Genomic DNA, 24,390 nt, shown 5'->3' with positions numbered 1-24,390 from the left:
TAATTAATGGAGCTACTTAAAACACTTGACAGGGTTGCCATCAAAGAACCAGGCTATTCTGATTCTATCTAATCTTGACTGTGCCACTGACAATCTATAGGATCCTGGAAAAATCAGCCCAATTGTTGGCTTCTCTTGTAGATGAGTTTCCTCACCTACAGGATGAGGATAATAAATATATCTGCCCTGTACAGTTGTTGTAAAGATCACATGCTATAATAATCACAAAGAGCTTATTACAGTGTTTAGAATGTAGCTAGCAGTCTTGATAAATGTTAGCTATTGCTATTAACCAAATTCTGGGCTGTGCAGACTAAAAGAGAATCTAGGAATAGTGTCCTGGGGGTAGATGCCAACGGTCTTCAGTGGCAGCTTACAATGTTCAGACTCACTCTTATTGAAGTTGTTTTATCACTGGCCAGAAGGCAATGAACTTTTGTGTAGCATATTCAGTTTGTTGGAATGTATTCATTTTGTGAACTCTGCTTGGATAGGTTGTCAGACAGGTAGGATCCTAAGTGGTTCTAAATAGACACTAATGCCACAGTAAATCTTTTTTCATTAAATTTGACAAATTCAGAATTTGTTATCATTTGGACAAGGGCTGGACTGAAGCTTAACCTTTTCAGCATCTGTAGGCTAGAGGGTCTACCAAGCAAATTAATAGTGAAAAAGATACTGAAGGGCTGCTTATTCCAGTGACTCAGTTAAACAAAATCTTAGGCATTTTAGAAACCCATAAACCATGGACTGATGATAAATCAGATAAATCATTCATAAATGTTTACCACAGCAGGCCCCCTACTCAGCACTCCAGTTAGCTTAGTTGTTGTTGTTAAATGCATTAAAGATAATATGACTCTATTTCCTTTGGAAATAGCCTGTAGTTCATTTTTTATCTATTCAGACTGATTTTCACCCTGGAATTTTGCTATATTAGTAAAAAGAAAGTGGCAGAGGCCCAAGTGCACTCAGGATTTGACCTGCTCACAGCATTGTTATTGCTATAACCACATGCAACTTACTTTTTCTGTAAGGAAATTGTTTTTTATGCTAGTAATATTCATGTCCTCCTGGTCCCCACCTGCTACCAATAGCTTCCCACATCACTCACAGTAAAACCCCTGTCCTGACAATACTTACTGATCAGACTTACTTCCTCACAGTCTGGTTTTTCACTCTCTCCCTCTCATCTCTCTTACCTCCCATTAACCTGCAGCCTCCTTCCCACTATTCCTATGCCTGGAATGTTCTCTCCATTAGCAACATGGCTCACACCTGACCTCTTTAAGTCTTTACTCAAATGGCACATTTTGGTGAGGCTTTCTCTGACCACCTTATTTAAAATGTCACCCCTCTCCCACACTCCCTTACCCTTTTTTCCCCTGCTTTAAAAATTTTTTCCTCATCACATTTACCATCTTCTATCATACTACTTTTTACTGGTTTATTGTCTGCCTCTCACAACTAGAATGTAAGCTGCATGAAAGTATGGGTTTAGTTTTTTTTATTCACTATTATTTCCTCAACAATTAGAACAGTGCCTGGCTCAAAGTAAGCATTTATTAAGTAAATATTTAAGTAAATAATTAAGTAAATATTAAGTAAATATTTATTGCATGAAAAATGTACTCATATGTCCTAAAAGTTCTATTTCTCTGATATTTGTAAATTACCTAGTGCTAATATCCTGCTAATGCATCAAAGTATATTATCAATAGATTCTTCATTGATATCACACCTTTATTACACACTTTAAATTGCTGTGTTTCAATGATCTCATTTCTTTTAACCATTGACAAGTAGGCAGATGCCACGTCTCGCTAGCCTTAGTTGATTCATAATGTGGCAGATCCAGTCAGAGTGGTTAACTGAGTTACAGGGTTTAGATGTTCCAACTTTCACTTGTATCTGAATCACTTGGCAATTTAGGCTCTTATAACTACGTGATGATCCTTTAACAAATGGATACTTGAAAATGAGGGGGTATGGTCAGAAGACAATACTTAGACATATGCTTTCTGATGCTAGGTCTGATGCCAAATCTTAAACATAAATGTGGAGAGGGTGTCTACTCCTTAAACAGAGCAAATGTTATCAATTCACTGTTCCTCCTATTTCATTTTCTTTTTTATTAAACACTGCAGCATGCTAGTGACATTCAAAACATGAAGCTTATTGATCCATGAGATTATATGTGGTCATAATTCACCCATGGTGCTGATTTCCACATCTAGAAACACTACATCATAAAATAGGCTTGCAAATAGCTATTGTTCTTAATGAATGGTGACTTATTACAAAGAATGATTCCTGGAACATCATTCTCTTTTAGGTAATTAACTTATTGATTTTACCAGTGAATATAAGTATGGACCACTGGAAGAGTTCATACCAGGGAAGCTTGGACAAGCATGTGACAACTACTTAAAAGATCAGAGGGAAAAAGGGCCATTTGGATTAAAAACTATTATTCTGAATCTTTTAAATTTCCTTGACAATTTTTCCAGATAAAATCTAAGGGATGATGCTCCAACAAACTGAGCTATGCTGGCCAGGTCCAGAAACTTCTCTTGCTTGTCATTTTCTCCTCAGTGCCAGACATAATACTCGGCACAAAGTAGTAATGAATAAATGAAACACTGGGTATACAACTCTGTATGTTTCCCTGAAAGGAAAACATTTTAGTCAAACATGTGAATCAGTGCTATCCAATAGAACTTCCCCCAATTACAGGAATGCTCCAGACCTGCACTAATACTGTGGTCACTAGCCTCATGTGATACTGAGCACTTGAGATGTGGCCAGTACAAATGAGAAACTGAATATATAATGTTATTTAAGGTAAATTAAAATAGTCACATGTGACTAATGGCTATATAGCCGGTAGTACTGATTGTGATATCTCCAAGTAGTTGGATATTGGGTGGTCTATACACTTATCCAAACAACATCAAGAAATTAGATATTTTTATGAAGTGCACTTTACCATTTGTTTCCTATTGTGGTTTTTTCCTTGCTTTTTTATGTTTAATGTCCCTTCCCATTTTGAGATCTGTCCCTGACATTTTCTTCTAATTGTGTTGGAGTTTCCTTGTACCTTTAACTCATTAATCAGCTGGAGTGTTTTTATTTATCTTATATTTTGGAATATGGTATGACTTGAAAATCTAGGGTTCTTTTCTTTTTTTAAATATATTTTATTGATTATGCTATTACAGTTGTCCCATTTCCCCCCTTCACTCCCCTCCACCCTGTACACCCTCTCCCATACACATTTCCCCCTTTAGTTCATGTCCATGTGTCATACTTATAAGTTCTTTAGCTTCTACATTTCCCATACTATTCTTACCCTCCCCCTATCTATTTTCAGCCTACATTCTATGCTACTTATTCTCTGTACCTTTTCCCGCTCTCTCCTCCTCCCACCCCCCTGTTGCTAACCCTCCATGTGATCTCCATTTCTGTGGTTCTGTTCCTGTTCTAGTTGTTTGCTTGGTTTCTTTTGGTTTTGCTTTAGGTGTGGTTGTTAATCATTGTGAGTTTGCTGTCCTTTACCTATACATGTTTTTTCTTTATCTTCTTTTCTTAGATAAGTCTCTTTAACATGTCATAAAATAAGGGCTTGGTGATAATAAACTCCTTTAACTTGACCTTATCTGAGAAGCACTTTATCTGCCCTTCCATTCTAAATGAGAGCTTTGCTGGATAGAGTAATCTGGGATGTAGGTCCTTGTCTTTCATGACTTGGAATATTTCTTTCCAGCCCCTTCTTGCCTGTAAGGTTTCTTTTGAGAAATCAGCTGACAGTCTGATAGGAACTCCTTTGTAGGTGACTGTCCCCTTATCTCTTGCTGCTTCTAGGATTCTCTCCTTCATTTTTGCCTTGGCTAATGTAATTATGATGTGCCTTGGTGTGTTTCTTCTTGGGTCCAACTTCTTTGGGACACTCTGAGCTTCCAGGATTTCTTGGAAGACTATTTCCTTTGCCAGAATAGGGAAGTTCTCCTTTATTATTTTTTCAAATACGTGCTCAATCTGTTGCTTTTTCCCTTCCCCTTCTGGTACCCCTATAATTTGGATGTTGGAACGTTTAAAGGTGTGCTGGAGGCTCCTAAGCTTCTCCTCGTTTTTTTGAATTCTTATTTCTTCATGCTTTCCTGCTTGGTTGTTTCTTTCTTCCTTCTGGTCCACTGTATTGTTTTGAGACCCAGTTTCCTCCCCTTCACTATTGGCTCTCCGTGCATCTTCCTTCATCTCTTTTATGGTACCTGCATTTTTTCATCTAATTTGCGCCCAAAATCAACCAATTCCATGAGCTTTCTGATCACCAGTGTTTTGAACTGTGCATCTGATAGATTGGCTATTTCTTGGTCGCTCAAAAGGTTGAGTTCTGGGGGATTGATCTGTTCTTCTGTTGGACACATGACTCTCTCCCAGTCTCTCCTTTTTTTTTTTTTCCGGTCTGGTCACCCTTGTTACAGTGAGGGGCGGAGCCTTAGGTGTTCACCGAGGTTGGGCACCCCAGTCGCTAGATTGTGACGTTATACGTGGGGGCGGGAGCGGGGACAGGAGGGAACAATGGCGGTATTTCCGTTCTCCTGGGATCTCAGTCCCTTCTCTGGTATCCTGGGTTGCGAGCTCTGCCCTGGTTCACAATCGCTGCCTCACTGGGTTGCCAGCCACTGCTTGCGTATTCAGGGTCCGCCGCTGCGATCTTGTGCACCCCGAATGGCTTACGTGCCGAGTTCGCCCCAAGTTCTCCCCGACCTCCGTGCGCTGCCGACCTGTGCCCGCCTGGCTCCTCCTCTCTGTTCCTCCTACCAGTCTGGATGAACGGGTCTACTTCAACTTCTTGGCTGTCCAACTTCCATTCAGATAAATTCTCTATCAGTTCTGGGTGTTATTCTGCCTCTAAATTGTTGTTGTTCTAATCTTGGTTGTGCGTGGAGGTATGGTGCGTCCACCTATGCCTCCATCTTGCTAGAAGTCAGAAGGTAAGTTCCATCATTGGCTAACCGACCAAGCAAAGGGGGCCAGGCATGAAGCAGAAGAAGGGCTCCTGCCAGGGAGATAAGCTTGTCTCCTTAGTGGTTTCTGGTCCGGAGGTCTCTCATTCAGCCTTAGCCATGGGGAGTTACAGCTCCTGTGGGGCCTGGTAGCCGAAACCCAATGGGTGCGGAGGATGGAAAGCCTTAATTGCCTCCCGCACTGCCCCAAGCAGAGAACCAGGTTCTTTTCTTTAATATTTGTCTCAGCACTATTTCACGGTGCTTCTTTTCCCCACTAATTTTTGATGCTGGTTTTATTACATACTAAATTTATATTTGTGCTGAGGTGTGTTCCAGAGCTTTTATTCAGTTATACTAATTTGTCTACTCATACATCAAAACCACTTTGTTTTAATTATCATAGCTTTAAAATATTCTTTGTCTGATAGTTCTGGCTTGCCCTCACTAGTCTTTGTTTTAGCTATTCTGATTAAGTTAACATAATCTCTAAACTTTTTTCCCTGTGTCAATTCTTATGTGCATGTAATAAATACATGGTTATCATATCTTTCAAACCCTGTATCAGGACACGTGATTAACACATGAAAATGTGGTCACCACGATGTTAAGTCACTTCCTCCGTGCACAGTGTTATGTACATGGTAGATAAATGAGGTCAAGACATTTGACTGATAGGTTTGTGATTTCTATAGTAATTAGTTCATGTATATATATAAAATGTGTATTATATATACATATATAATATGTAAGATTCCTTTCCTTTTCTTGCATATTAATTAAAAAATCCAAGGTTATTTGTTCTCTGTTCTGTTTTTACTCTTCAAGGAGCTATTAGGGAGCTCCTAGACCAGTTGTGTCACCCACATATTCAATGCAGCCCAATTAGTTACTAAGAGTCACAATGCATTGAATCAAAGTGTAACTAAAGTCAAAGCTGCAGGAAGTAGCAGCAATACTAATGAGTATTCAGAGCTGATTAGAATGCAAAAAACACAGCCATTCTTTAAGTATCGCTATAATATGAAGTAATCAGATAGCAGGTACTTGAAGCAACTGCTTAAAGGTGTTTTTTGTTTGATTGGGAAGATTTCTGAAGAATTACATTGAAAAAATCAGGACCACACTTTTCTAAAAGGTTCAATTAGCACTTTCTGATTTAATTAACACGCACACATGCACAAACAAGTATGCAAATATTAATCATTAGTCATAGTAAACTAAATGAATCCAGCCACTCTGGATAGCTGGAAGCTGAAAATACCAAATGAAGGACATTTAAGATATTCTTAAGGATAATATTTAAACATTATAAAAGTGGAATTATTGTCCAAACTCTTAGTCATGGGGCTTCCAAAGGTTATTTAATCCATCTTCCCATCTCAAGATAAAGTCAAATCTTTATTTACAATCAATATCATCTTAATCCTACTAAAGGAGAAAATATGGTAATTGGAACTTTTAAGGAGCTACCCCCACATCATACTCTGTAAAGAAACAATCATAAAAATACACTGATGCTGGCAGTGGGATTGTACAGAGACAGGTTCATAGACAGAGCAGGAAAAGGATGGCAGCTAAGGGGGGGGAGGGTTGGGGGTGGAGGGATTGAGCAAAAAGGAAAAAGGACTCATGGACATGGACAACAGTATGGTGATTGTGGGGGGGCATAAGGGGACTAAATAGTAATGGAAAAATATAATAAAAATAAAAGCTGTAAAAAAATATAAAAGTAGACTGAACCCATATGGGGTCTTTGATTCCCAATGAGATACATAATTTTAAAGAAATATTCAGAGGTCAATGCACATTCAGCAAAATCTTTTATACCATTTGTGTCTATGTATACCACCAATTGAGAATTAATAATCCATTAATATTTAATTGATTCATTCATTAAACATGTTGGCTGTCTTGAGGTAACCTTGAGGCCATAAAAATGCTTGGTAATTAAATATTCAATTATTTTTATCAAGCTGCACTATATTAAGGCAGGAAACTTATTTTAGCTCAACCCTAATTGAGTCAGAAATTGTAACCACATAGAGTGTTAATATATTTTGTGAGCAAAAGCCTTTTAATCAACATATCAACTGAGAAATCTCTATTACTACCCCAAATCCTGTTTGGAATGAGGCAGACCACCTAGGCTTACACCCTGGCTCTATCATCTATCATTTCCTTGTTATATATTCTTGAGCAAGTTATTTAACTTCTCTGTACCTCAGTTTCCTAATTTTAAAGTAGTGTTAATAGTAGTTTTACCTCATGGGGATTGAATGAAATAATTCACAAAAAAGGACTCAGCATAGTGCCTTGTGTGGAGTAAATCCCAAATACAAGCAACCTAATATTGTTCGTGATTATATTGAACACATAACTATGGATTCTGGGACATGCTTAATATGCAACAAGAAAATCATATTCATATAGACAGAATATAATTAAGTGCTTGATTGTGTAGTGCATGTGATAAGCACCAGAAGAGACTGGGCAGTGGATGTCAGAGGTTTCACAAGAGATATGGCTTGAGTTGGGACTTAAATGATAGACTGAGAATGAAGAGTATAGAGGAGAGGGCTCACCAGGTAAAGAAGCATATAATGATCAGGAAGTAAAGGAAGGAAAAGATAAGTCTTGGAGGACCATAAAAGTCAAGTAAATAATTGATTACTGTAACATTTAATTGAAAATCTCACTCTGGCTTCCCAAACAAAAACTTCAATTTAGATAGGTGGTAAACAATCTTGTCAGAAAATGGTCTGTTACCCTTAGTTTATTGTATGTTTATGTGTGTGAGTGGAGGGGGGAGAGTGGTATAATTTATCGTCTTTTGAATAGTTCACATGAATTAACTTTTCCCAAATCATATAGCCGGGAAGTACATAGCAGAGCTTGTATTTCAACCCAGAAAATCTATCTCCAAAGTCCTGTTCTCTTAATCACAAAGTTGCTTCCACATACAATTCATGAAGTCTTAAAACTTTTTAAGGTAACCTACTAGCCAGGATAAGTCAAGGAGGAAAGTCACACCCAATTTGGTGCTTGAATTATGATTGCTACCATACTGATTTAAACCCCATGTTTGCATTCAAACAACAAGGTATATAATTGTTTAAGCAGTATACAACACTGAGGAGTCAGATTTAATAATCTACTTGATTTTAAGCTAATATACAAAAATTAGAAAGGAAGTTTTCTGTTATTCTTATGTCTTCTTGAGTAGAAAGTAATAGGAAAGTGTGAATTTGTTGTTTGAGGCTCATTTAGAGGTGATTTGAGCTGTTTTGATGTCCAGTTGTTCAATGTATAAGGTGATTTTGTTTGCTTGACTAAAACAGAAGCGGTTACTTTGACACTTAAGAGCCACATATGGCTTTTTATTGTATTTTTTAATCCTCACCTGAGGATATGCTTACTGATTTGGAGAGAGGTAGCAGGGAGAGACAGAAACATCAATTGGTTGCCTGCCATACGCACCCTGACTGAGGATCAAACCTGAAATCTAGGTGTGTGTCCTGCCCAGGAATTGAACCCCACAACCTTTTGGTATACGAGATGATGTACCAACCAACTGAGCTACTCGGTTGGGGCCACAAACAGCTTTTTGAAACATCATATGCAACTCTTTTTATTTTATTTTATTTTATTTTATTTTTGTTTGTAGTTCTTGAATTGAATATAACAGTTCTACTGTGAATTGTGTTGATGTTGTGTCCTTTGAAAGATATAAAGTATTACTAAAAGGTAGAGACACAAGAGGAATCTCTAAATAACCAGCAACAAAGAAAACTATTTCACCTTCCAGATAGTGCAAGCTACAGTAGCATCTGACATTTTGGACATGGGTATGCAGATTTAATTTGGTTCATAGTAAATGTCATAGGTATGGGAAGCTCTGTGGTTGCAGTAGTTACAAAAACAGACTCTCAAGTCATATATCCTTAAATTGGAATCTTGGTTCTGTTACTTTCTAGTTGTGTGACCTTGGAAATGTCATTTACCATCGCCATTCCAAGCATTAGTTTTCCCTAATAGTGCCGCCCCTCATAGTGTTGGTATGGGAATTAAATGAGATATAATGAATGCAAAGAGTTTGGAGTATTGCCTGATCACAGTGCATTTTCAATAAATTGAGATTTAAAAAAATAGTATGATCTCATATAACTCAATATTGTTTATACTAAGGATTCCTAGTTTTCACTCTCAGCCAGACTGGTTATCACTGTGCTAGAGTCTGGGCTATTTCTTTCTTATACGAATATTTTATAAATGACTTACCTCCATCATTGTCCAAGTTATCTCCACAAAGCATTTCCATGACAACATTGCAGCCTGTCCCACTCCAACCCACCTGACACACACAGTGCCAACCATTCTGATCCAGAGTGCATCGCCCATTTCCGAAGCAGAGCCCCGGGCAGCCATCTGAAACAACAGCAGAGAGTAACAGTCACAGAGAAATCAGAGTGGGATTGACCAATACTGCTGTATCTATCTCCCTATAGGGAAGCATTGAATCATCTGTGCTCTATTCAGATGAGGTGTTGAATAAATGGAAGAGGAGCTTGCTTGCTTACCCAAACTTCCCAGGGAACTTGTTATCCCTTACTCTGCTGTGCTTTTCCTTGGAGAGCCAATTAAGCATTATTAATGCTAACCCCAATTCCCAGCCTCTGGTTTAGATACAAGGAAAACTGTGAGGTGGACAAAACATGTTTTGTGTTTCTTTTTGAAAAATGCATTTCCTCATCTCAATCAAAATTGGGTGGATGGTGTTGTATATAGTCATGGCCAGTAAGTTTGGAAAAGGTAGCAGTTTCTATGAAGAGAAACATCCCCTAACTACTTCTAGTCTGTGTGGATTTTTTCCTTGGGATGTATGACTTTAGGACTTAGGTATGTGGGATACGGTTCAAACCTTACCATTAAGCATTTGCCCTTGTGGTACCATAAAAATTGCTACAGTTGCTTTACATCTATTCAGTTTTTTCTGTAAGATTGATATTAATCTTAGGGCTAAAGAATGATTTTTTTTTTTTTACTTATCTGGTATCTCTTTCAGAAGCTGGCATAATATTATGCCTGTAGTAAGTGTTCAACAAATGATTATAGAATTAATACCTGCCAAATTTAGACATTTGGAATTCTAGAGGATAACTGGATACACTTAGTGAAGAGAAAATTGTTATGCTCACTTAAATGACTTCCATCCATTGATAAACCACAAACACTAGCAATGGTCTTTGTGTAGACTTTTCATTTCTCAGGGATACCCTACCCTTTCTACCAGTAATTCAGAGTTAGGGTATTCCAAAGGATAACTGTGCATATACCAAGTGCTAAGCAGGAAGAGGAACAGAGATAGTGATAAAGGCATAGAACTTGTCGAAATTTCCCCAGTAGCAATACAGGACCAGATCTGGATTTTACTGGAGATAGTCCTTTCAATATATATTTTTTTCATTTTCTTTGTAAGAAAATTCCATAAGTACAAAGGGAAAAAGAAAGTTTTTTTTTGTTTTTAAATCTGTACATGCAACACAGTGTTCCTTTCAAATGGTTTTCCAAGCAAGTATCAATAGACCAGAGGAAGGAAAAACATCTTTAAAATGACGTGGCAGATGGCTGTTAGAAAATATCAAAAGGTTATATATATACTTGTTCCTTGGTATCTGTGGAGAATTGGTTCCAGGAGCCCCGGCAGTACCAAAAACTGAGGATGCTCAAGTCCCTTATATAAAATGGCATTATATTTGCATGGGAACTATGCACATCCTCCTATGTACTTTAAATCATCTCTGGGTTACTTATAATACCTAATACTATGTAAATCCTATGTAAATGTTGTTATACTGCATTATTTAGGAATCAACTTTCTAGAATTTTTGTTTCCTAATACAGTGTGGGCCAACAGTAGGTTTACGGTTGTGAGTACATGAAACACAGTTTATTTTTGTATTATTATTTATTAATTACTGTATTGTTTTCCATATGAACATCTGTAAACCTACTTTTGCCCCACCCTACATTTTGAATTGGCGGTTGGTTGAATCTGTGGATATGAAACCCACAGATAGGGAGGACCAACTGTTTTGTGTGTGTGTATGTGTGTGTGTGTGTGTGTGTGTGTGTGTGTGTGCGCGCGCGCACACAGTCACCAGATGCTTAATAACGGGGATACGTTCTGAGAAATGTGTCATTAGGCAATGTTGTGAGACATCATTGAGTATACTTACACAAAGCTAGATTGTATAGCCTACTACTGTAATTGTATGTGTTATAATCTTATGTGGCTTACAGTGTAGGTTTTTTTGTTTAAGTGAGTAATATATGTGCTATGATATTATGACAGTTTTGATGTCATTAGGTGATAGGAATGTTTTGGTTGCATTAAAATCTTTTGGGGCCGCTGTTGTATTTTGGTTTGTTGTTGACTGAAACATCATAATGTGGCACATGACTATGTGTATATGTATGAGTCCTCAAGAAGTGGTATAAGATGAATAATATATAGGCTTAAGAAAGGAATATATCTTGTTCCATTCATCTAGTTCCATTCTCATGGATATACAAAGGATAAAAGGATTTAGGAATCATTTGGAATGTAGTCAGCCTTCTGAGGCTGAGGTAATGAAAGGTACCAGGAAAGGCAGATCCCTGGAGGGACAAATGATGGAGTACTTATCCAGGGATAATTCCTCTAACCTTGTAAGGACACTGTACATGGACTTAGAGCTATACTGTTATGTTAAAGAAAAATTCAACTGTCTGCCTAAACCTACTTAATTTCATAATTACCTGCATGTGTTACACTCACACATAGACAATCCAAAGACAAGGAAAACTAGTTCTTAAAACTGCTTATTCATCTATTACACACTATGGCAAAAATGAGGCTTGGATGTTGTTAAAACAAATTACTTTTTAGTCTATTATAGCATGAACTTGACAATATTACATTTAGAACTGCCAAAAGTGAAAGGAAGAAAAGAAATCACCAACCCTTCCTTTCCCACATGCACATTTTAAAAAATATTTTTCTGTTATAAAACTAGTGAGGAAAAAATCTTACCTCGGACAGCATCTAAGTAGTGAGCTAAAAAGGGGGAAAAGAGTGATTAAATGAATTTCTGGGAGACCAAAGCTATACAACATGTACTAATGGTTTACCATCTGTTGCCTGGAAGGAGAACAACAAACTGTGAACTGCTGAATGCCTGCGGCTCAAGAGTTGGTACACTGGTCTGTGTAGTTTGGGAATCATATTTTCTGTTGGAAAGATAATTAATGGCTTTTCTACAAGAAACTCTATTAGGCTTCCTAAAAAAGTGTCATATTTCATTAAAAGTATAAGAACTGCATTTTTACATTTCAGTAATAACTTTTGTGAAAGAGCACTAGCTAGAACTTCTTATTAGCACTATCTTTAGAAGGAAGTTCTGGAGTAACCACCTTTAGTAATCATCACAATATTTAAATCCTCTTATTGAAGGCAATAAACTTACTGTAGTGCAGGAATGTAATTACTTAAGCTGCATCTGAATCTCACCCCTCACCACCTTTTTAAAGAATCTGAAATATTTTCCATAGTCACAGAACAACACTTACTGTACCTTTAGCAGAGCAGTAACACAGTTTATTAAGATTATATTATATATATTACCTGTATTATACATTTCTTTGGCAGGTTCCAACGATTATAACAAAATACTTTCACCTGAAATCAGAAGCTGTAGTACAGTCTAGAGGGGGCACAAAGCCCACAAACAATGCACTGGGTATCCAGACCCCCATGCTTGCCTTTGCTATACCTGAATTTTCTGCGTGTTTATGGTATGCCATTGGAAGACTCGGTGACCCACTTTCCTTAGCTGTATACGCAGGAAAACTTTGTGGCAGATATGTGTTATGTGTCAAGTACTTTGATGGTTTTATCCACAAAAAGAAAGTATTTAAAAAGTGAAACCTTCATTATTATTAGTGGTTTTTATAGTGTGAAGACCACATGACAGATTATTACATAGGCTTTCTCACACCCACAGATTGATCTCAGAGGCAGCATGCTGAAAATTAGTGAAATTGGTGACAAGGGATAACAGAGGGTGGATGGCTCAGTACAAACTCTCTATGCTATCCGATAAGCAATTCAACACAGATGTTCTATTGATGGTAGGGCAGGAGTGTCTTCCTCATATACATTAAAGGCAGCATCTAATGATATCAAATGACTCCTGTTAAAGTAGTCTTATTTAATGAAATTACCCCTAAGTGCTTTCAACTGAAACAACCTATACTTTCCAAAAGGAAAAGTGGGCAGTGGATGTTACCTTCACAACAAAGGCACTTCTCTTATTAACTAATGACACTTTATTCCAATGTATCATCTTTCATTTGAGTAACTCCAAGTACTTGAGAGCAGAAAATAAAAGGTATACTGAAGTAACTTGAAAGGAAATGACACAAGAAATAAGATACTATCAACCAATGGAAATCATTGTTTCAGGTCTATGATCACAGAATCAAGGGACTATAAATGTGATGTGGTGGTTAAGGGCAGACCCTTGGAGCCACACTGTCCGTGTTTCATTCCTACCCCTAGTACTTCCTACCTACATGCTCTTGGGAAAATGATTTCATTTCTCTGTATGACAGTTTCTTCATCTGTAAAATGAGTAAAATAAAAATTATAGTACACCCCCCCCAAAAAAAAGATATTATCAACCAAAGAGGAAACTTCTCAGTTAATGAAACTTTCAAACTATGGCTAATCCTTCTCCTTCTCTCCTTCAACCTCAAATTCTATGACAATCCTGGTGATTGACTCACTACATTGCATTTCTCAATTAATCTAATTTACTTTGTTTAAAGTATGGTGGCACTTACCAATTGTGCAGTGGTCACCTTCCCATCCAGGGCTACACTCACATTTTCCATCTTTGCATTGACCATGCTCAGCACAGTGAGAATGACAGGAACGTTCTTCACATGTGGGTCCTACCCAGCCTTCTTCGCATTGACAAATTCCCCTTGAGCAGACTCCATGGTTACCACACTCCAGGGTACAGAGCTCTGTGGGGATTCAAAGAAGATACACTCACATATTTTATTAAAACTAGAATCTACTGTGTCCAAAGACACTAGAATTACCAAAATGTCACAAAGACCTCTAGCACTTGAGGAATGCACAAGGGAAGTTCATTAAAAAAGATCATTAAGTCTCGAAGTATAAAATAAACTCTAATTCAAATTGATTTGGAGAAGTTCATAAAGTGATAATGTCATTCAAGGCTTAGAAATGAAGTTAATGCCAAAAAAAGTCAAGTGGTTTCACCAAACATTCTTTAAGATCACAAATAATGTTGGGGGGTGCAAAATACACAAACTGAAATAGTGCCCTAACTTCATTCAGGAAGAGAGGTTCTACAACTGAAAAGATAACTTTCTAATTAATTTTATCATATACAAAAGGTAAAGCTGCCAATGATGATACTCAACTGGTTTCCCTGATCCTACTAACAATATTTGCATTTATTTCAAGCATTTTAAATGATTTCTGCTTGGTTAAAATATACAGTCTTCTTATCTCCAAATGTCACCCAATATTTAGTTTATATCATCAAGGTATACAATGGCCCTGCTGAGGTTCTCTCCTCTGTCCCCTTGACTCTTTGTTGAGAAGTGTTGATTATTAATAAAATTATGACAGTGGAGAAGCCAAAATACAAGTTTGGCAAGCCTTTTGCTTGACTGAATACCTTTGCTGGAGGAGGAGAAGGGAGATAAAAGCCTACAGAAAAAGATGCAACAGGTTTTGGGTATAATTGGCCATATATCCTTAAAAGAAAAAGAGGGAGTTCTGGAAGCCAAGTTGTCTGTCTTCCATAGTCTTAAATTTTGAAACTGGTTTTATGTATTAGGAGGTATTGGCATGAGATGATATCAATATTACCCTATCTTACATGTAACAAAGCTTTTTCTTTGTAACAAAGGTTTCTACTCTATAGATAGCAGAGTTATTTTTCAGTAGGAGAGAATGTTTCTCTGATAAAACCATGGTTATGGATTTTATTACTATCTAGATCTATTTGCTAATTCATTCAAAAATAATCTTTGAGGGTGAAGGTCTCATAGGAAGAATACTGGATCTGAAATAAGGATTCCTCTACATAAAAGCTGTGTACCCTTAGGCAAATTACTAACATACTGTCTTAATCCTTGCTTATGTAACTACATAATGACAGTAATAATATTTACACTTAATAGGACCACTGGGCATATTTGAAATATATTTGGAGGTAGAACTGACAGGATTTCTTCCTCATGATTGGATATGGGGAATGAAGGAAAGGGAAAAATAAAAGTTTTGGCTTAAACAACTGGGTGGATAATGCTGCCATTTAACAATAAAGGTAGAAAAAGGTTGCTGTTTTGATTCCCAGTCAGGTCACATGCCTGGGTTGTGGGCCAGGTCCCCAGATGGGGGCACTTAAGATGCAACCACACATTGATGTTTCTCACCCTTCCTCCCCACTTCTCTCTCCCTCTCTCTAAAAATAAATAAATAAAATATTTATAAAAAGGAATAAGGGTGGAAGAGCTAATAGATTATCTTTGAGAAAATGTATTAATAGCCAAATGAAGATATCAATTAAGCAGAAAGATAGAAATTTGAGAGGCTTGAGTTGGAAATATGAAATTTGCAATTATTAGCATACAGGTGATATTAAAAGCATGAGACTGGATGATATCCTAAAGAACAAAGAATAGAAGAGCCTCAAAAATGAGCCCTGAGGTAGCCCATGATTTAAAGATAAAGTGGAAAAAGGAGGAACCATCAAAGGAGACTGGGAGGGAGAAGGCAGTGAGTGACTGAAGAAAACCCAGGAGATTGTGGTATAACTATAGCCCAAAGGGGACACTTTTATAAGAAGGGAGTAGTTACTTGTATATTGCTGATAGATCAAGTAACACATAGGCAGAGACGTACCCATTGGATTTAACAAGATGGAAATTGTGGGTGACTTTAGGAAGAGTTGTACTGACAAAGTGGTAGTTGTAAAGCAAGATAGGAATGGGTAAATGGAAAAAGTGACTGGAAACCTGTGTGCATGACCACCAAAGTTGTAAGAAAAGTCCAGGTCCCAGAAAATACAAAAAAGGAGTGATTGGTATAATAAATGGTAGTTCAAGTAGGTCAATCTTGAAATAGCACCTACTCTCTATATCTTGGTTCTGAATCTCTGTTTGATAATCTGGATTTGTCATTTTAATTCTTGTAGTGAACCTGAGATTGTACTTATGCTCCATTAATGACCTCCCCAAGACACTAAAAGCTGAACTAAAAGCACCTTTCTAAGATATGAAGTTAAATTGTCAGACCCAATCAGGCCAGAGCTAACTGAAACTATTTGAGATAAAAATTTTCCTTTATTGCTTTATACAACTATTAATTTTTTAGGCCTACAAGAATGCATCATTCTGGTGATTTCCTAAAAAGTAATAGGACTAGATGAACAGTATCAGCAAAATGGCAGACTGGGCTATCCTTAATCCATCTCAATATAAACCCTTAGAAATGTTGAATATAATGTAATAATTTTAAAAATAGCATGTCTTAGATCACAACACAGAAATTCTCAAGTGCCAGAAGCAAAAATGTTGCTAACAGCCAAAAATGTAATCATATAAATTAACCCTCTGGCAGCCTTGATGTGTAATAACCAGGGGCTGCATTATTTATGTCCACAAAGGGAAAAGAGATGAGGTCTTTGGACCATTTCAGGGGGAATTGGACTAAAACTCCTGAAGAAAACGGGATCTTTGAAAGGCTGGAATATTAGTGAGGTGGAGACTAATAAACTATCCACTATCCCAGAAAGATAGCAAGAAAGCAATGACAACAACAACAACAACAACAATAATAATAATAATAATAATAATAATAATAATAAAAGTTGGGGGTTAGAAAATAACACTGAAATAAAATACTACCTAATACTATGTGTGATGAAGTGCATTGAGTGAAATATTTCTAAAGCCTGAAGTATTCAGGAATAGGGTAAGAGATACTATATCAAGTATGCATATAAAAATTTAAAGGTAGAATTCTGTTTCTGGTGACCTAAGAAATTTTTACTGTTCTTTCCTGATGAATATATCTAGACAAAAAGTATTTAAAAATCTGTTAGATATTACTGGAGTTCACAAAAGAGTAAAGAATTATTGGGCCAAGTTCCAGGAGACAAAGAAAACCCAGAGAGGTGAGCCTGACATTCATGGATGCTTTTCTTCTCTCTGTGTCTGTCAGCTTTCTTGGAGGCAGCTGGAAGACTCAGACCTGGCCGAGCTTTTGTCATGCTTATGGGTACAGAAAAAAATATTTGACTATATAATGGCGAAGATATTTTCAATATTGAAGAAAACATCAAGCCAAATATTTGAAGAAAAATCGAAGGAACAAAAGAGAAAAAGCACCCTGGCCGGTGTAGCTCAGTTTGAGCGTGGGCTGTGAACCAAAGGATTGCCAGTTTGATCCCAATTCAGGGCACATGCCTGGGCTGTGGGCCAGGTCTTCAGTAGGGGAAGAGTGAGAGGCAACCACACATTAATGTTTCTCTCCCTCTCTTTCTCCTTCCCTTCCCCTCTCTCTAAAAATGAATAAATGAAATCTTTAAAAAGAGAAAGAAAGACAACTTTACAATTATAGAGACCTTAATGTCATCTTTTCATTTACTGATAGAACAGACAAATCAGAAAATAGATGGATTTTGAGGAACATGATTAACAAATTTGATGTAATTGACATATAACCAGCACTGTCATAAATAACCAGCAAGTACACATGGAACACTTACAACTATGGACCATATTTTGGGCTATAAAGCAAGTCTCAACATATTTCAAAGTATCAAAATTATTTATAGCATGTTCTTTGCCCAGTATAGAATTAAACTTGAAATCAGTAACAAAAGATAACTATGAAGTCCACATATATTTGGAAATTAAGAAATACAGTTTTGAATAAACTACGGGACAAAGAAGAAATAATCATGAAAATTAGAAGGTATTTTGAAATAAATGAGAATGAAGGTACCACATGTCAAAATTTGTGCAATATAACTCAATCCATGTTTATAGAAAAATTTATAAGGTAGAAAAAAATCAGTTGACAATGACCCAAGCTTTTATTATACAAAATTAGAAGAGCAAAGTAAACTCAAAGAGGATAAAAGGAAGAAAAGAATAATTATGAAAGCTAAAATTAACTTAATAGGAATAAATACACTATAGAAAGCAATAGTTGATAATTTGCACAGACCAATAAAACTGATATACCCCTGATCAAGAACAAATACATAATCCCAAATAACCAATATCAAGAATAGATAAGATGACATCGCTATACATACTACAGACATAAAACAACACAAGAGGATATTACAAAATTGTTTGTCAATACATTGGAAAATTTCAATGAAATGGACAAATTCCTAGAACAACTTAGAGTAATAAACACAAGAAAAAAAAGGAAGCTGAATAGTTTCTAAAGAACCCTATGGCACAATGAAAAATATTCCCACAGACAGTCACAGATGACTTCACTTGTAAATATACCAAACATTGAAATGTGAAAAACTGCCAGTCTTGAACAAACTTTTCCAAGAACAGAAAAAGAGAAAACACTTTACAATATGCTTTACGAGGCCAGCAAAACCTTAATATAAAATTCAGACGAGGATATTATTAAAAAAACAGGCCAATCTCATAAATATGGATGCAAAAATACTAAGCAAAATATAAGAAATCTAGCATTATATGACATAAAATATTGACCAATTTGTGTTTATTTTAGGAAAGCAAAATTTTTAAAAATTTGAATATCAATAAATATAATATCCATATATGGAATAAAAGAGAAAAAGCATATGATTATCTCAATAGATAAATAATAAGTATTTGATAAGATACTAAACATGTATTCATGATAAAAAATTATAGCAAACTAAGACTAGAAGATACTTTAATCTGATAAACATTAGTTACAAAAGACCCACAGCAAACATCATTATTATTAGACATGTTGAATTTTTTTTGTTATTGAAACTGAGAAAAGATGACTGTAATTTTAATTTATTTTTTTCAATCCAAACATGAGGGCATTTTTTCATTGCATCTAGAGAGAGGAAAGAAGAGAAAGACAGAGAGTCAAAGAAACTGATGTGGGAAACATCGATCAGTTGCTTTTTCCCACAGGCCCAGATCGAGGATTGAGCCTGCACCCTGGGTATGTGACCCATCTGGGAATCAAACTTGTGACCCCTCGTGCTATGGGATGACACTCTAGCCAACTGAGCCACACTGGCCAGGGCTAATCATTTCTATACAACATAATTCTACAGGTTCTAACCAGTGCAATAATATAAAAAAAGGTATAAAAATGAACAAGGGATGAATAAATACCACTATTATTCAGATAGTATGATTATGTGCCAACAACAAAAAGAAACCATTGAGACAAATTATTAGAATATGTGAAATTAGCAAGATGGCTACATACTAAGCAAATATATATTTAATAAGTTATGGCTTCTGGTCGAGATGATGGAGTAGTTAAATGTGGTACATGCATCCTCCCATGACCGTATCAAAATTACAACTAAACTACAGAAGAGTTATCATTCAGAATCACCTGGTGTATAGTTGAACACACTCCCTATAACTAAGGAGATACAGAAGAAACCACATTGAGTCTAGTAGGAGGGGTGGAGACAAAGATGAGGGGCAGGTCCCATATCCATCTGTGGTGGTTAAAAATCAGGAGGGGTATCTCAGCTGCAGAGATGCCCCATGAAAAGCAAGGGATCTCAGCCCTATGTCAATCCCCTCAGCCCAGGGTTCCAGTGCCAGAAAGAGATGTCCCCGTAACTTTTGGCTGTGAAAACCAGCAGGGCCTGTATAGTTGAATGAGTGAGAGGGCTTTGAGTCATAGGTGTCCCTTGTAAGGGGCCAAGCAAGGACTCCAGCACTGGAGCAGCAGCTCAAAAGGTGCCAGGGACATACAGGGAGGAACCAAATTGTCTGGCTTTGAGGCAAGTTCTGGAGGGGCAGCATTCTCCCAAACAGAAGTGCTGGCAGAAGCCATTGCTCCTCTGTTGGGCCCCTTCCCTGCAGGCACATAGAGGTGCCATATCTGAGTCTCCATCAACCTGGATAACACTTTTTGCCCCAAGCTAGTGATTCCCTTAGACCTCACCCCACCCCATCCAACTTGTAGACTCAATGAAGCTGTTTCCAGTCCCTTTTCAATACAAACAGCCTGCTTTGGACTTTCCTAAAATCTCTCAAATATTCACAAACCCCAAACAAGCAGCATCTGGCCTCAGTGAGCCCCATACCTTTTGGTAAGTGTCCCTAGGCCTGGCACTAGCAGCAGCTTGTCTGAATTCATAGCTTAGCCTCCAAGCCTAGTACAAGTAGTGACCATCTGTAGATCATTTTGTAGCTCATGCCAGGTGTCCCCAGGCAGGTCAAGTTTGTGGCAGATCTTGGCCTGCACTTCCCAAGAGGCCCCAGAGCCAGTGCACTTAGTGGACAGTTTCAAACCACACCAGAGCACACCCAACATCCTCTATGAGTGACACACTCAAGGGCCTGACTCATTAGGCACCAGAACCTTGATGAAGTTAAGTCCTGCTTCACGAGGTTGACCCCTACACAGCAGCTTTTCTGCTGTAGTTGCTTCCAGTCCTTACAGCTGATTAGCCTGGGGGAAAATGCCTCCCACTCACATGCCAACAGCAATCAAGGCTCAATTATGACAGGAGGGTACACAGAATCCATACTGGGGATTCATATGAAGTGCCCGGCTCAGGTGACCAGGGAGGCTGCTCCATTGGGCCCTATAGGGCACCATTTATATAAGGACATTCTACCAGACCAGAAGATGTAGCAGCTCTACCTAATACACAGAAGCAAGCATAGGGAGGCAGCCAGAATGAGGACACAAAGAAACATATTCCAAACAAAAGAATAACCAAAACTCCAGAACAAGAACTAAACAAAATGGACACAAGCAATCTACCAGATATAGAGGACAAAACACTGGTTATGACTTCCAATCATGATGGAGGCATAGGTAAACACACTTTACAACTATAGCAAAAATTACAACTAGACTACAAAACACCCAGATTCATTAGAAAAAGGAGTAGTATGGAAGCTTGACAACCAAGGATTTAAATAAGTGACAATCATCCTGACAGGCAGGAGGGTCAGAAACGTGGAGATGCATGGAGAGGTGTGGACATGTGGAGCAGGTGGTCCCATACCCATGTGTGGTGGATAAAAATTGGAAGGGATACCTCAAGAGCATGATCCCAGTCTCACACCAGACCACCCAGCTCAGAGTTCCAGAAAGACAAGTCCCCTTAATTTCTGGCTGCAAAAACCAGTGGGGGTTGGGGTGATAGAAGAAACTGCAGGATTCTCAGGAAAATCCTCTTTAAGGGTCTGGAACTGACTTAGGACTTTAGTAGACCCACCTGCTCTGGGATTCATCAACAGGGCAACAGATAGAAGGGCACCAGTGGCATACAGGAAGAAATTGAAGAGAAGGGCAATAGGGTGAGTGCTGGGAGACAGCTTCAACCTGGGCAAAATTCCAGAGGTCAGGCCTCAGCACTGTTTCCTTTCCGAGCCCACCCAAAAACAGCCACAGAGTGGTGACAGGTTGCCCCACCCAAGTGATTGCCTAATGCTCTGCCCCATACAACTTACAGGTGCACTTTTATACAATAGGCCATGTTACTAAGACAGAGAGTCAAAGCTGCTCTACCTAATACACAGAAACAAACACAAGGAGGCTGCCAAATTGAGAAGACAAAGAAATATGGTGCAAATTAAAGACCGACAACAACAAAAAAACTTCAGCTAAAGAACTAAACAAAGTGGAGATAAGCAAGCTATCAGAGTTCAAAACACAGGTTATAAGGATGCTCAAGGAACTCACTGGATACTTCAACAACATAAAAGAGATCCAGTCATAAATAAAGGTTACATTAATTGAAATAAAGAAAAACCTACAGGGAACCAATAGTGGAAGGGATGAAGCTGAGAATCAACAATTTGGAACATAAGGAAGAAAAAAGCATTCAGTCAGAAGAGCGAGAAGAAAAAAGAATGAAAAAAAAAACAAGGATAGATTAAGGAGGCTCTAAAACATCTCCAACTGTACCAACATTCAAATCATAGGGGGTGCCAGAAAGAAAAGAGAAAGAGCAAGAAATTGAAAACTTATTTCAAAAAATAGTGAAACAAAACTTCCCTAATTTGGTGAAGGAAATAGATATACCAGTCTGGGAAGCACAGAGTCCCAAACAAGTTGGACCCAAAGAGGACCACTCTAAGACACATTATAATTAAAATGTCAAAGGTTAAAGATAAAGAGAGAATCTTAAAAGCAGCAAGAGAAAAGCAGAGAGTTACCTACAAAGGAGTTCCCATAAGACTCTCAGCTTATTTCTGAAAAGAAACTTTGCAGACTAGAAGGGACTGGCAAGAAGTGTTCAAAGTGATGAAAAGCAAGGACCTATAACCTAGATTACTCTATCCAGCAAAGCTATCAGTTAGAATCGAAGGGAGATAAAGAGCTTCCCAGAGAAGAAAAAAAACTAAAGGAGTTCATCATCACCAAGCCACTATTACATGAAATGTTAAATGGAATTATATAAGAAAAAGATGATCAAAACTGTGAACATTAAAATGGCAATAAATTCACAACTATCAAAAACTGAATCTAAAAAACAAACTAAGCAAACAACAGGACAGGAACAGAATCATAGATATGAAGATCACATGGAGGGTTATAACCTGGGAGGGGGAAAGGGGAGAATGGGGGAAAAAGTACAGGGATTAAGAAGTACAAATTGGTAGTTACAAAATAGACAGGGGGATTTTAGGAACAGCATAAATGGAATAGCCAAAAGACTTACACGCATGGCCCATAAATACAAACTAAGTTGGGGATTGCTGGAGAGAATGGTGGTACTGGGCACAGGCTGGTAAAAGGGGAAAAATTGGGACAACTGTAATAGCATTATCAATAAAATATATTAAAAAACCAACAAAAAACTACTGGTTACAAGGGTGCTTAATGAATGTTGAGGAGGAGTAGAGAAACTTAGTAAGAACTTCAACAAATAGATAAGAAACATAAAAATAGAGATAAAAACATTAAAAATCACTAATCAGAAATGAATACAATAACTGATATGAAGAATACTTTACAGGGAATCAACAGTAGAGTAGATGAAGCAGAGAATCAAATCAGAGATTTAGAAGACAAGGTAACAGAAAACACCAAATAAGAACAGCAGGAAGAAAAAAAATCCGCAAACATGAGGGTAGTATAAGCAGCCTCTGAGACAACTTCAAGCACACTAACAATTGCATCATGGGGGTGCCAGAAGGAGAAGAGAGAAAGCAAGAAATTAAAAACTGCCCTGGCTGGTGTAGCTCAGTGGATTGAGCACGGGCTGCGAGCCAAAGTGTCGCAGGTTCGATTCCCAGTCAGGGTACATGCCTGGGTTGCAGGCCATGACCCCCAGCAACTGCACATTGATGTCTTTCTCTCTCTCTCTCCTTCCCTTCCCTCTCTAAAAATAAATAAATAAAATCTTAAAAAAAACAAACAAAAAAAGAAATTAAAAACTTATTGGAAGTACAATGACTAAAAATTTCCCTAACCTAGTTAAAGAAATAGACATATAATTCCAGGAAGAATAGAGCTCTCCAAACAAGATTAACCCAAAGAGACCCACACCAAGACACATCATAATTAAAATGACAAAGGTTACAGACAAAGAGAGCATCTTCAAAGCAGCAAGAGAAAGCAGCTAGTTACACAAAAGGGAGTTCCCATAAAGCTGTCAGGTGATTTCTCAACAGAAACATTTCAGGCCAGAAGGGATTGGCATGAAACATTCAAAATGATGAAAAGTCAGGACCTGCAACCAAGATTACTCTACCCAGCAAAGCTATAATTTAGAATCGAAGGACAGATAAACAGCTTCCCAGATGAGAAAAAACTAAAGGTGTTCATCACCACCAAACTAGTATTACAAGAAATGTTAAAGGGTTTTATTTAGAAGAAGAAAAAATAAAACAAATGAATAATAAAACAGCAATAAATACATATCTATTAACAATTACTTCAAATGCAAAGGGATGAAATGCTCCAATCAAAAGACATAAGTTGGCCGAATGGATAAGAAAAAAACACCCTTACATATGCTGCCTACAAGAGACTCACTTCAGATCAAAAGTCACACACAGATTGAAAATTAAGGGATAAAAAAAGATATTTCATAAAAATGGAAAT

At 37.5% G+C, this 24,390-nt stretch overlaps 1 protein-coding gene across 1 annotated transcript in view; it reads right to left on the bottom strand.

Annotated features, from left to right (window-relative positions):
- The window catches only part of TENM1 (teneurin transmembrane protein 1), a 703,022-nt gene that overhangs the window by 170,933 nt on the left and 507,699 nt on the right, over positions 1-24,390 (bottom strand). The window contains exons 13-15 of the mRNA XM_045852186.1: positions 13,896-14,081; positions 12,085-12,108; positions 9,291-9,437 (exon numbers count right to left, since the gene is read on the bottom strand). Of these exons, the coding sequence (XP_045708142.1) occupies positions 9,291-9,437; positions 12,085-12,108; positions 13,896-14,081 (357 nt within the window). The remainder of the gene's footprint in view (positions 1-9,290; positions 9,438-12,084; positions 12,109-13,895; positions 14,082-24,390) is intronic.

Source organism: Phyllostomus hastatus, unplaced genomic scaffold (genome assembly GCF_019186645.2).
Source record: "Phyllostomus hastatus isolate PE091 unplaced genomic scaffold, TTU_PhHast_1.1 phas_contig_90, whole genome shotgun sequence".
Taxonomy (NCBI): domain Eukaryota; kingdom Metazoa; phylum Chordata; class Mammalia; order Chiroptera; family Phyllostomidae; genus Phyllostomus; species Phyllostomus hastatus.
This window is presented reverse-complemented; position numbering and strand designations above follow the sequence as displayed.